This window comes from Aedes albopictus, chromosome 3 (genome assembly GCF_035046485.1).
Source record: "Aedes albopictus strain Foshan chromosome 3, AalbF5, whole genome shotgun sequence".
Taxonomy (NCBI): domain Eukaryota; kingdom Metazoa; phylum Arthropoda; class Insecta; order Diptera; family Culicidae; genus Aedes; species Aedes albopictus.
This window is the reverse complement of record NC_085138.1, coordinates 415,520,410-415,535,205: the sequence shown is the minus strand read 5'-3', so window position 1 is coordinate 415,535,205 and position 14,796 is coordinate 415,520,410. Positions and strand designations below refer to the sequence as shown.

Sequence of the window (14,796 nt, the reverse complement as noted above, 5' to 3'; positions counted from 1 at the left end):
GACACATAGGTTGTTTTGGGTGGTGGAATTCGCTGGTATATGTGTGTTTGGGCCCATATAGCCGAGGCGGTAAACGCACGGGTATTCAGCATGACCATGCTGAGGGTGACGGGTTCGATTCCCGGTCGGTCCAGGATCTTTTCGTAAAGGAAATTTCCTTGACTTCCTTGGGCATAGAGTATCTTCGTGCCTGCCACACGATATACGCATGCAAAATGGTCATTGGCAGAGGAAGCTCTCAGTTAATAACTGTGGAAGTGCTCATAGAACACTAAGCTGAGAAGCAGGCTTTGTCCCGATGAGGACGTTACGCCAAGAAGAGAGAAGAGAGAGAGATGTGTGTTGGTATCTCGTACAAAGTTGGTTGAGGGAAATGTTTCACCAATCACCTGGGAAAACTTGTATGAAAGATGACTGACAAATGAGTCAAATCCACAGTTAATTGCACAAATTTATATCCATTGTATTGTATTCTATACCTGACGGTTTACATTGAGATGTACTGAAATTGTTTGTATGATGTTTATCAAATCGTGTTTGCATTAAAAAGCACGTGCGCAAAGCCAACATTCTTACAGTTTGAATGTTCAAAAATGGCGACACTTGCATCTTGCACGCGTGCTAGATGCAAGTTCCAACTCAACTCGCTTCGTATCCATTTGGCGCTGCGATCGCTGTTCCCTGCGACCGGCTGTCAAACAGCAGCATTTGTTGTTATTTACATCTGGACGTATCTACAAGAGGCGCATCGCTTGAAACCGGTAGCAGTGAATCTAGTGCTGTATTTTTCTGTAAAACTCAATAAAAATGACCTCGTCGGCCACACCGATGGCCGCGGTGGACCTGCTGCAGCAGGCACTAAACTCGAACATCATTCCGAATCAGGAGTACCTGCTGCAGGGCTCGATTCTGGATTCGGCTGCGGAGCATTTGCTGCACCGGTAAGTTATCATGCAACAAACTTTGCTTGTTTAGGTTTCGCTTTTTCACTAGTGAATTGATTTCAGGCTGCGTGGATTGTGTGATAACGTTGATACTGGACCAGAAGCGTTTGCCGACTACGAGATGTGTCTTAGCTTGAAGGTTCCGAATGAGAAGGTAAGTATTGACTTAAAAGACTAAGCTTCGTAACAGTATACAAATAAGTAAAATATTTGCTAGTATAACAAATTGTAATTTTAAATATGTCATCCATTCACTTTTCAAAACAATATTCAAAACAATTTTGGACTGGCCCCGTATAGTCAATTTCTACTTTGGTGCGGGTTTTCTTCAAAATCAAGCTGAAAGTGTCTTGGCACGTATTTCTCACGGTCGGTTCAGACCAGGATACTTTCCTGTCTAAAACAAAGTTGTTAAGCATAGCTTTCTATAAAGTACTTCTGAGCTACCTAGCGACAGACAGAAAGCTAAAACTCTGTCATTTTTGCACAAACATTGTTTTGTATTCTCATATAAATTTCAAACTAGTCAAGCAGGACTTAGTGCTGAAAATGTCATTTGGACAAATCTAATTTCAACTACCTATAACTGCCGTGAATCGCAAGTCAGTCCCATATGTAAAAAGTAGGCATTGAGGCATTGAGAAAATGGCCTCTGAAGTTTTTAAATTCGATTTCTATGTGAAACTCTAAAAAATCGCCATAAATTGAAAACTTCTGCGATCATCATGAAACTTTCACATATTGTTTAAAACGTCAAAACGTAACAGTGAAAAATATAAAACTGGCCAAAATAATGTTAGGTTTTGTACTAGAGAGTGCACAAGTTCGTAATGGGACTGACTTGCGATTACATTTCATTATGGGACAATCTGACTTGGTGTTGTTTTTCAATTTTACTGAATATACTATATATTTTTTTGCACGCAGCTGAAAGATCATCCGAAGAAAGCTCGAAAACGGCCATTAACTCATTTTTGCCCAAAATGCAGATGGGACTGACTTGCGATTCACGGCAGTAGCTCATTTTAGAAGCTGAACATGAGAATATGGTATATGAAAAAAATGTGCGGCTAGACCAGTTCTACAAGATAGCCACGAAAAACCGCTCTTTTTCGAATATTTGAAGTAAATGTAACTACCTTCGAAAAATGCCAATTGATGTTCACCATGAATATCAATTGGCATTTTTCGAAGGAAGTCCGTGACATTTACCTTAAATATTCGAAAAAGAGTGGTTTTTTGTGACTTTCTTGCAGAACTGGTCTGACTGCACAAGTTTTTAATGTTCTTAGGTTCAGCTTCTAAAAGGAGCTGTAGGTATATGGTTGAAATGAGATTTGACATCTGCTTTTTTTTCAAGAAATTTTCTGCGGCTTCTTGCGACAGTTTCTTTATGAATTCTTTTATCTATTTATTTTGAAATCAAACTTGCTGAAAAATAAAAAAATAGGAATTATAATATCAAATATTTTGAAAATGGAATTTCCGAATCAATTAGCAATGGAATTCGCAAAAGGTTTTGCGAAGGAAAACATGAAGAAATTCCTAAGGAAATTCCCGTAAAAAAAGTTCCCAGTAACCAAAGAAGTCTCTTAAACATTTGCCGGGGAAATTTTCAAAGGAATTGCTGATGGAACTTCTAGACATTTTCCAAGCAAATTACATCGGAATTGTCGAAGGCGCTATGAAAGAAACTGCTACAAGAATTCCTCAAATCATTCCTGGAAAAAATATCGCAGAAATTAACTGTAGAATTCTCATGGACATTAAAGAAGGTATTCCCAAAATGATTGCCGAAAGTTACTTCTAAGAAATTTTCGAACAAATTCTTAAAACAGGTATTCTTCGATATAACGTACCCTCAATATAGCGAATTCGATATAACGTACATTTTGCTTCGATGCAACCACAGACAAACAGACGTAACAGTCTTCGAAAGGGCTTGGCACATGCATTTAAGGTGAAACATCAAAAAATCCCATTGCAGTTTTGCATACAAACTTTAGAGGCACAAATCTGACGAACGAAGCGTCGAATAAAGCCGCACTTGATTATCCTGGCTTTGCTCACTTGCAAAAAGAGGCAGCTTTTCCAAATCGACCGCATTTGTTTACGATTTTTTTAGATTTGTGCTCTTGAAAACGTGAGTAGGTGTCCCAGTCGGCCATTGCGGCAGCCATGTTGGTACTCTTTGAAGTTTCTCCTTAACGATTAATTCAAATTTCAAATTCAATTTCCACTAAGTCTGTTCTTTCCAGTAACATTGTTATTTGGCGACTGAATTGTTAAATTTTTCATTATTTACCTTCTTTTCTTCAAAGGCTGTTTATGTGGTATGTAGTTTTTAATAATCAAATTGATAACTCTATAGGAGATTTGCCCTTCTTTTGATAATAGGCTGTTCTTGCAAGTTTATTGTTAAAAATGTTGGCTAGTGACCAAACTGCTAACTTGTCTGAGATTTTTCATTCTGTCAATAAAGGCCTGTTCTTTAGAGTAACAATGTTGGTGAGTTTTTTGGTTGCCAGGCTGCTGACGTTAGAGATTTATCCATCTTTAAAACTAGGGCTGTTCATTCAAGTTGCACTGGAGTTATCTATTGGCGGTCTTATTGCTAACTCGGTGGGAGATATATTCTTCAGATTTTTTGAGGTCTATTCTATTATCTTATTGATCTAACATCTATTCAGCCCAATGATTGTTAGGCCCAACGTCCATTCAGTGTAATCTCCTTCGGCCTAATGACCCAGAATCATAATTCAGGTACTGAATCTGCTTATCAGTTTCCACACTTTCACCTTTATCTATTGAAAGCTTTGAAATTATGCCAAAATGATGCTATTTGTAAACAGTGTGACCGCGTAACCCTTAAGCATAGTAACACTCCTTAGTGATAACTTTACCAGATTTCTCTTTTATTTTTTTGTATGTTCTAACTAACTCAAACTGCTGTAATAGATATTAGAAAAAATCTCATTTTTGTATCACAGGTTTTTCCATCTTTCAAACAAACGCTGTTTTTAACAGATATGTTGTTATGTTCAATACAAAACTTTCCCTTCTTCTGGTCAAAACTGTTCTTGCATAAATTATATGCATTATACTTATTTTGGCATAACTGCTAAATTAATATAATTAGAGAATTTCCCTTCTTTCATACATAGGCTGTTCTTTCAAAGTAAACTGCTACAAAAATGAATTTTTGATATGAAGTATTCCATTTTTCATCTGTTGATTTGATTTTTTTTATCTGTATTAACAAGATTTTTAGCCCTAGGCTAGTTCATCTCGAGACCCACGCTTTACTTCCCTTCCGAAGGAAGAACTCATATTTAGCGAGTTTGTCGGGAGTGGGATTCGATCTCAGGTCCTCGGCGTGATAGTCTAGAATTTTAACCGTCACCCCAGGTCCGCTCTACGATTTGAATTTTGAACCTCATCATGATGTTGTCTCTCGATAAGTTGAATTGTTTGCTCTTATTAAGGTGAAACATCAAAAAATCCCATTGCAATTTTGCATACAAACTTTAGAGTCACAAATCTGACGAACGAAGCACTGAACAAAGCCACACTTGGTTATCCTGGCTTTGTTCACTTGCAAAAAGAGGCAGCTTTTCCAAATCGAGTGCATTTGTTTACGATTTTTTAAGATTTGTGCTCTTGAAAACGTGAGTAGGGGTTCAAGTCGGCCATTGTGGCAGCCATATTGATATTCTTTGAAGTTTCTCCCTAACGACTTTCCGCGAAACGGTACATTCCGCTCCGCCAAATAGTTTTCGGCGAAACGGTGCTTTCCGCGAAATGGTTCATTCCGCCAAATGTCATTCCGTGAAATGTTACACCGCGAAAAGGAATTCCGCGAAATGGTTTTCGGCGAAATGTTATACAAACGTCTGTGATACAACGTACAACATTGAAAAATCTATTTAATAAGGCCGATGCAAATATTATTTTTCTTTTATGTCCGAGACCTCCCATCGGGTACGAGGGGTGGCGGACAAAAATAAATAAGGAACAAACAAAAAAAAAAAAAACTATTCGACTATTGAAAAGTAGTTGCTTGTAAACATTTTTTCAATTTAAAATGGAATCGTGGGACGCCATGTTTTTTTTTCGCCTCTTAAATATTTTGGGATTTTTGAAGGGGGGGGGGGGGGGGTGTGACATAAAACAAATTATACATTTGCATCGGTCTAACTCCCAGATAAACTACGAAATCACTCAAATCAATGTTTTGGCGCAGCATCAACCTTTTTACCCAGAATTAGCGCACATTGGGAAAAAATGTGTACGTTATATCGAAGCAAAATGTGTGTCGTATCGTTGCATCAATAACGAAATTAGTTTTTCGTCAAAACTCAAGTTTTACGTTATTAGTTTTTTTTTGAATTTCTCCGAAATCATTATTGGGGTTAATTTCACATCGAATCCATCAACACTAGCATAAAAAATATAAAAATTTTCACTGCTTCGGTTAACACTTCGGTATAACGTACAAAGAGAATTTGTTTTTTGTACGTTTTATCGAAGAGTACCTGTACGTACAATAGATAAAGAATATTTACCGAAGAATTCCCAAGAATTGCTAAAACGATTGACAAAAACTAACCACTACCACACCCCAATACTGGACCAATTTCAGTAGAGATACTGGGCTGGTTTCATGAGAAATCTTGGACGGATTTCAGGAGGAATCCCAGATGGATTCCAAGAGAAATCCTAGACAGATTTTTGAAGGAATCCTGGACGGATTTCAGGAGAAATCTTCGAAATGGATTTCAAGCGATATCATGGTTGAATTTCAGTAGAATTCCTGGGATGATTCAAGAAGAAACCTTGGACGGATTTCAGGGTTTCAGGAAATTCTAGAGAGAATCTAGAGAAATTCTGCATTTATTTCAAGACAAATCCTGGATGGACATCAGGAGAAATCCTGAATGAATTTCGGTAGAAATCTTGGGTGGATTCAATTAGTAATCGTGGGTGGATTCAAGGAGAAATCCTGGACGAACTTCATGAGAAATCCTGGATGGATTCCAAGAGATATCCTACGCGGATTTCAGAAAAAATCTTGGACGGATTACAATAGGAATTCTGGGCAGATTCTTGGATAAATAGCAAGGTGGTGTTAAAAGGTACAAAACTGATTACAGCCGTTCGAAGTTAAGAATACTGTTCACACTGTATCCCATACAAACTTTAAATGCGATGCGCAAAATGTAGACATAACCGATTGTGCCCAAATTTTGCACAGTTATTTGGGTCCTGAAATGGGACCCGAAAAACTTTGATCTAATGGGTATCAAATTTTACATTTTTCCATATAATGGATGACCCACTCTACTTATAAGAGTTCAAACTTTGAAAGCTTTCCAAATATCAACTATGGCCAGATAAGAAACTTTTCTTTCCTTAATGGGATACTGCGTTGTTTTGTTTTTGTATAGGATTTTGACATTTCTTGGCCTTGTTGTTTACAAAATTCCATTAAGTGTGAAAGAGAAGAAGAGAATTGCATGCAGTGCCCTATTGGTACATTTACTCAATGTGTTCTACACATGTACAAAGCTAACATCGATGTGAATTAAGGTGGCCCACACTTATATGAAAAACATAAATTTCGATAAATGCCAAGTCTTACCTCCTAAATCAGTTATTTTGGACTCCCAGAAACTACGTTCAAAATTTGAGCAAAATCGGTTGAGCCTAAGGGGGAGCTCAAAACGCTTGAAGTTTGTATGGGAAAACTTGGCCAAATGTAGCATAGCATAGCATAGCATGAATACTTGCACAAATCTTGGATGGAGTTGCAAAGTTGAATTTCCATTGACATTGCTGATGTCGCTACTATCTACAATGTCATAGATTCACTCAGCTCCACACACCTGGCCAAGTCCTTGCAAGCATTTATGAATCCCTTCATCAACTTAGAAAGAGCCCAGAACTGAAGCATCTTCCAATAGATGAAAGGATGTTGAAAATAGCGAATTTTCAACTTATATGCAGTTATAAAGTAAATATACTGAAGTAGAATTATTTATAAATAAATGAATAATACTAGAAAGATCTCACCAATTGTTGTGGAGTTTTTGTGGTTCAATGCTGATCATCTAATTGTCTTGCTTAATGTTCTTCTCTGTAAAGAACAACACAATACTCAGCAAAGAACAACACAATACTGAACACTAAACACCCGCGCATCTATTGTTTTGATTTTCACTCGAGACAATAGCGAACGCGATCGATTATGCTGCCATACCCACCCCTACAGGAGTGATGCATGCACAGCCAAGAACAACACAATACTGAACAATGAAAACCCGCGCATCTATTGTTTTGATTTTCACTCGATACAATAGCGAACGCGATCGATTATGCTGCCATACTCACCCCTACAGGAGTGATGCATGCACAGCAAAGAACAACACAATACTCATGGGAAAACTTGGCCAAATGTATGCAGACATTTTAAGTTTTCGAATTTTACCACTAGGTGGCGCTGAAAGCGTTCAATAATCAAACCCTTTTTGTATTATTGTAGATGACTATATGGCAAACAACTTTGTCGAAGACCGCAAAGTGATCTAACGTCTGTGAAAAAAGTTATACCCTAGGTAAAGTGAGGATAAACTTTATTGTTGTTTTTCCAATACATGTAAAGGAATAATATCAATAATGAAATCTCAATACTTTGCCTCACTTTGCCTAGGGTATAACTTTTTTCCACAGCCGCCGGATCACTTCGCGGTCTTCGACAAAGTTGTTTGGCATATAGTCACCTACAATAATACAAAAGGGTTTATTTATTGAATGTTTACAGCGCCACCTAGCGGCAAAATTCGAAAACTTAAAATTTCTGCATACATTTGGCCAAGTTTTCCCATACAAACTTCAAGCGCTTTGAGCGCCCCCATAGGCTCAACCGATTTTGCTCAAATTTTGAACGTAGCTTCTGGAAGTCCAAACAACTGATTTAGGAGGTAAGACGTGACATTTTTCGAAATTTTTGTTTTTCATATAAGTTTGGGCCAGCCTAGAATATTGCCAATTATAGTTATTCATGTAACGAGTTGCAAAAAGTTGATTTTTTTTCAGCACGAGTCGTACATTTATCCAACGAGGCTTGCCGAGTTGAATAAATACGAAGAGTGCTGAAAAAATCCAGAATTGCATAATAGTTATCCATACAAAATATACCCATATTACATGGTATTAGGGCCTAAAACTCCCTTGTACAACCGCCATTTTGAGTTTTGAGCCGCCATCTTGGATTTCAAATCACCATCTTAAATTTTGGGTCGACTTCGTGAAATTTCCGATCTCCAGTGGGCGCAGTATCATAACGTCCGAGGCCATAAAGTCCCAGGACTTTATGGCGCATTTTTCCGGGGCATAACGTCCGAACTTGCAGATACGCCACGAAGTCCAAGGAAAGAAGGCACATAGGATATTATGACGCATCCAAACTTTTGGACGCTATTTCGCAAAAAAACGCGACTTAATGTCCGGGACTGTATGGCCTCGGACGTTGTGACCCGGCCCCTCTCCAGTGTTGATTTCCGCACAAAATTCGCCAACCATGCTAAAGGTTACAAAAATAGCCGCAGTTTGATGTGTGATGATGTGAAAGGGCTTGGTTAAGTTTTATATACGACCAGCTCTACCCGAGCAGGAACGAATAACTGACACATAACTCCAGCATACCAATGGCAGGTATCATAACAAGACAAGGTATTGGTCGGTTATCCCGGTATTGGAAATAACCAATTTTGGTATTTGTAGTAATAGAGACAGAGAAGAGAATGATTGAAGCGAAAAATATGCGCCTTCTGATTGGCCGACTCAGTGGAAAGCTAGAATGAACAATAAAAGCGATCATACAAAAAGAGCTGCGCATCGTGGATACAAGTCAGTTGATAGACGATAGTGGATACGAACGGACGCACCAAAAGGCAACAGCAATGGCATTTGCAGTACACAGCAGTCCACCACAGAGAGGTTTTAAAGAGTTTCCTCTCTGCGGTCGGTGTTGTGGCTGTAAGGATAGCCGCAACGGTCACGACAGTATTGTGTAGGTATTGAGTCGTCAACAAAAATACCTTAACGAGTTATTGGTTTGGTATTGAGGACTGCTTGAGGTATTATGCAATTATGGAAAAATCTCCATTTGTATGGGAAAATCGTCGGTTATTGTTGAGGTATTACAATACCTGATGTCGTTATTCACGTAGTATTCGTAGAATACACATTAGTTATTATTTTAGGTATTTTACCTCTTATGCAGGGCTTCTTAATACCTCATTCAGGTTGTAGGTATTAGGTTTTGCATACCTGAGTTTGGTATTCTTCAGCTATTTTCTCCTGCTCGGGTACCGGTGCTGGTCCGAATCACTGAAATGGCCATAACTCCGGAATGCCTTGACCAATCCGAATCCATTTTTAATAGCAAACAATGCGGTAAAATTATGGTTTGATTCAAGCTATAATCCGAAAAATCGGCCAGCGGGAATTGCCTACAAAGTGAGTGTACTTTTTGTACACAGACATACATACACACTAGGGTGGCCCACACTTATATGAAAAACAAAAATTTCTAAAAATGCCAAGTCTTACCTCCTAAATCAGTTGTTTTGGACTCCCAGAAGCTATGTTCAAAATTTGAGCGAAATCGGTTGAGCCTAAGGGGGCGCTCAAAACGCTTGAAGTTTGTATGGGGAAACTTGGCCAAATGTATGCAGAAATTTTAAGTTTTCGAATTTTGCCGCTAGGTGGCGCTGAAAGTGTTCAATAATCAAACCCTTCGGTATTATTGTAGGTGACTATATGCCAAACAACTTTGTCGAAGACCGCGAAGTGATTCGACGGCTGTAAAAAAAGTTATACCCTAGGCAAAGTGAGGCAAAGTACTGAGATTTCAGTATTGATATTATTCCTTTACATGTATTGGAAAAATAACAAAAAAGTTTATCCTTACTTTACCTAGGGTATAACTTTTTTCACAGACGTTGGATCACTTTGCGGTCTTCGACAAAGTTGTTTGGCATATAATCACCTACAATAATACCAAAGAGTTTAGTTATTGAACGCTTACAGCGCCACCTAGCGGCAAAATTCGAAAACTTAAAATTTCTGCATACATTTGGCCAAGTTTTCCCATACAAACTTCAAGCGTTTTGAGCGCCCCCTTAGGCTCAACTGATTTCGCTCAAATTTTGAACATAGCTTCTGGGAGTCCAAAACAACTGATTCAGGAGGTAAGACTTGGCATTTTTAGAAATTTTTGTTTTTCATATAAGTGTGGGCCACCTTAATACACACACATACATACACACAGACATCATCTCAATTCGTCGAACTGAGTTGATTGGTATATGTGACTTGATCCTCCGAGCCTTCTATTGAAAATTCGTTTTTTGAGTGAACATATAGCCTTTCAGTTCACTTAGGTGAACAGATAAACGATAACATCTACTGGGATTCGGTATGTCGATTTCTTGATATGCTTACTCAGCTAAGTGAGAATCACAATGTTGGAAATGCTTTGGCATGCATGCACGCAACAGAAACACGTGTTCAATGAACAAAATGAGATTTGAATTCCAACGAGAAATTCACATGGTCGTGTGGGAATTGAACCTACAACTCCCAATTCGTCAGGCGGGCGCTTATTTCTTCTGAGCTATGAAGCCACTTGACCATCTCCGTTCCCTGGAGACATAGAACTCAGGGAAGTAAGTTGATTGACAACTGGGAACAATTACTTTCTATTCTATTTTAGAACCAGTAGAAAGACGTAACTGCCATATAAAGATTTTTTTTTGCAAAATTGGTTTTATTGCCGTTTTATCATGCTTAAAGCAAGTCAGTATGTGATTCAAAGATAAAGGATGTTATATTCAACATGCTAGATGGAAAAAAAAAACATTTCGAAAAAATCATTATTCTGTTCTCACCATTATGAAACACTTCTAGCCTACTCTAGCCTCTACTCTCGTTTGTTTTTGTTGTTGTTTTGTTTGGTGTGCGGAAACCGGCTAAAAATTGAACACTTCCTGGGCGATTATTTTGTTTAACCCTTCAGGAAGCGCGATGTTGTAAAAATTACAACATTACCAAAAAACCTCGCTCGTCATACAGCGCGAGCGCGGTGCAGTTTCGGTTGCTTGATGGCGCGCGTCCTGAAAGGTTAAATATGAGGATAATTCAACCTATGACTCAAGAAATATCGATAATTATCGAAAACACTGATCATTAGCATCAAAATGAAGACAAAAAATACTGATGTTTGTGCTACTGTTGATATTTATAACCCTTTCGGGACGGAGCGCAAAAAAGAGAAATCTCCATACAAATTGCTCTCCAGAACTCTTAGATTTCGCAACAAAACAACAATTATTTATCCTCATTTGAAAGAACTACTCCTTATCTTTCGATTTCTAGCTTTGAATAGGTAGATAAATTGGAAATAAAAAATATGCGACAAATAAAACTTTTTAATATTTTACGGTTTTTGTCCACTTTTTGTTTACCTTGTTGTGGTAAACCCACAGGCAACATAAACAAATGTTTGTTTACACACAAACAAGTAATGGCTGAATTATTGAAAAAGTTGACAAAGTCTAAATATATGAAAAAAAAACGAAACTGTTACCGCTCAACAGCACAATTGTGCTGGTTCGTCACCAAAGGGATAAACATATTAAACACGCGCTGGTGGGCATGTTTGAGTGGGCGAAAAGGGGGGGGGGGGATCTTACACCACTGATAGAACTGAACTCGATTCCATGGTGCGCATGGTTTTGCTTCTTTTCACACAATCGAGTTCAGTTCTTCGCCTTCAGGGGACGAAGATGGCTTCGTAGCTTGGAAGAAAGGAGCGTCCGTCTAGCGAACTGGAAGTTCTGGGTTCGATTCCTACCGGAGCATGTGGATTTCTTTTTGCAATTCAAATTTCAATTTGTTCATCAAACACGTACTACTGTTGTGTACACGAATATCGAAGCATTTCTAACACTGGGATTTGGTAATTTTACAGATTTCCGGTAAAAACATGACCGAACCCACAACAGTTGAGATTTTGATAAAAAAATACTGATCATTTTAGGACCTTGAAGTTTTTCAAAAAATTGTACGACTATTGTTTCTAATTCATTCTCGCTTCCAGTTATGAAAAAAAGATTCGATAAAGTTCAGAGAATACTGGAAAGAAATGAACCATCCCAAATCAAATATCGTATGAAATAATTATTAGAGTGGGCCACTGTTTATATGGAAAAATGAAAAATTCAATGGTATTCCATCCCAATCCCATCAGATCAAAGCTTTTTTGATCCCATTTCAAAACCCAAATAAGTGTGCAAAATTTGGGCACGATCAGTTATGTCTACGTTTTGCGCATCGCGTTTGAAGTTTGTATGGGATTTTACATGGGAAAACACACTTTTTGCATTTCTCTGATGACAAGCTCAAATTTTTGTATAACCATGTAACCGATAAAGTGAAAACATAGCCTAGGGTGTCCTGAAAAACTTTGTCGAAGACCGCGAAGGGATCTGATGTTTATGAAAAAAGTTATAGCGGCATTGCTTGCCGAAACAGCATGATTTTGTTGTTACATATTGTTATTCCTTTACATGTTAATACATAAACACATGCATGCGGTTCGTTGGTAATAACTATTTTCACAAGCATCGGATCGCTTTCCGGTCTTTAACAAAGTTTTTCAGAACATCCTAGACAAACTTTTTCAACCTATGAAAAAAATGCAAAAAAGTATGTTTTCCCATACAAATTCCAATTGGGCAGCCTATTTATTGCACCCATAATCAAATAGAAACGCACCATAGAAAATCAAAAAGCGCACCATAAACAATGAGCATATGTTCCATAAAAATGTGCAATGTTACCCATAAATAATTGAAAACGTTCCATACATTATAAAAAATGTACCGGTAAAACATAAAATTTTCACATTAAAAGTGAAATTTTGCACCAATAAATAATACTGAAATGCTCCATAATAAAATACAAATGTTCCCTAGAATGTTCCTTAGAAAAATGCAAATGCTCCATAAAAAATTAAAAATGTACCCATAGAAAATGGAACATTGCTCCATAGAAAAATTAAATTGCTCCATAAAAAAATGAAATTGCACTATAGAAAATAGATGAATTCTCCATAAGTGTTATCAAACTGCACCATGAAAAATATGAATTGCTCCATGAAAAATTGAAAATCCTCCATTGATAGCATAGTCTCATAATTTAATTCGACATGGCTGAATTGCTTTACTTTGCACTGCTTTAGTGGTGCAAATGTTTAAAGTTAAGGAGAATTTTCATTTTTTTTATGGAGAAAAATCTATTTTATGTGGTGCAGTTTGATAATACTTATGGATCTTTTGTCTATTTTCTATGGTGCAACCTCAATTTTTCATGGTGCATTTTATTTTTTCTATGGAGCATTCTATGGGTACAATTTTCATTTTTATGGAGCATTTGAATTTTTCTATGGAGCATTTGTATTTTATTATGGAGCATTTCAGTATTATTTATTGGTGCAAAATTTCACTTTGAATGAGAAAATTTTAAGTTTTACCGGTACATTTTTTATAATGTATAGAACGTTTTCAATTATTTATGGGTAACATTGCACATTTTCATGGAAAATATGTTCATTTTTTATGGAGCGCTTTTTGATTTGCTATGGAGCGTTTGCAATTAGTTATGGTTGCAATAACCTTTTGCCATTCCAATTGCAATGCGCAAAGTGTAGACGCAACCGATCGTGCTCAAATTTTGCACAGATACTCAGGACCCGAAACGGAACCAAAAAAGCGTTGATCTGAGAAAACGGTTTCGATGACCCACGCTAATAATTATACATACGTGAAACCCATGGCATCTTTTAATTCCCTTACAGACTCCCGTTATGACCGTACGGGTACGCAAAGCTCAGGACACAGACGCTCCCTACCAGTTGCGATACATTGGCCAACCAGAGTTGGGCGACCGCAACCGTCCAACGTTGGTCCGTAGCAGTTTGGACATTGCCTGCACTCCACATGTGGTAGAATTCCTTACCGAGATGGGTTTCCGTGTCGACTTTGAGTACATCACTAAAGGTATGTTCAGAATCTTCACGATCATAGCTGCATAAATGACATAAATGGTTTCAGGTTACATGTTCCGCAAGGGTCGGATGAAGGTTACCGTGTCGAAGATCTTCAAGGTGAACAGTTCGGAACCGATCTCGCAGAGCTACCTGGTCGAACTGTCCGTGCTGGCCCCGACCGGTCAGGACGTCATCGCCGACGATATGCGAATCTTTGCCGAACAACTCAAACCGCTGGTCCAGTTGGAGAAGATCGACTACAAACGATTTGCACAGATGCCGTGAATCATTTCTTTTTTCATTAATTTTGTAACGTCTAGGATGCCGTTTAAGAAGACATTAAAGAGTAATTAGCCGAAACACGAGCAATAGTGTGTTGGATTTCTGGGTTTTCCGAGAAAAATATCACAGCCAACAAGCGCAGACTAATCGGAAACTGTACCATCTCCACTAATCGTTCTTAGTCAGGTCATAGCGCAATTCTCAGAGATGAAAGGAAATTTCCCCACTGCCTGCGACAGCCGCATGCGTTGAACTTGAGTGACTTGATGATGAGCGCGGGTGACGTCCGAAAGAAAAATTTACGAGGAATGTGACTCATGGCGACGCGACGCGATGGACGCAAAGAGATGCCGTAATGTCTCCCCGCTTGCGCGACGTTGATATGCTTGAAAACCCTTGTGGTAGCTGGTAGGTAGGTAGGTAAGTATTGCAGAAAACAAAACACTTTTGATGCGA

The 14,796-nt window shown here is 38.2% G+C and overlaps 1 protein-coding gene across 1 annotated transcript; it reads left to right on the top strand.

Annotated features, from left to right (window-relative positions):
- Nucleotides 1-738: 738 nt before the first annotated feature.
- On the top strand, nucleotides 739-14,423 carry LOC109403155 (mediator of RNA polymerase II transcription subunit 18). The gene is made up of 4 exons (XM_019675896.4): nucleotides 739-941; nucleotides 1,008-1,098; nucleotides 13,867-14,068; nucleotides 14,123-14,423. The coding sequence occupies exons 1-4, from the start codon at nucleotides 808-810 to the stop codon at nucleotides 14,341-14,343; spliced, it is 648 nt and encodes a 215-aa protein (XP_019531441.2). The 5' UTR covers nucleotides 739-807; the 3' UTR covers nucleotides 14,344-14,423.
- The last annotated feature ends 373 nt before the right edge of the window (nucleotides 14,424-14,796 follow it).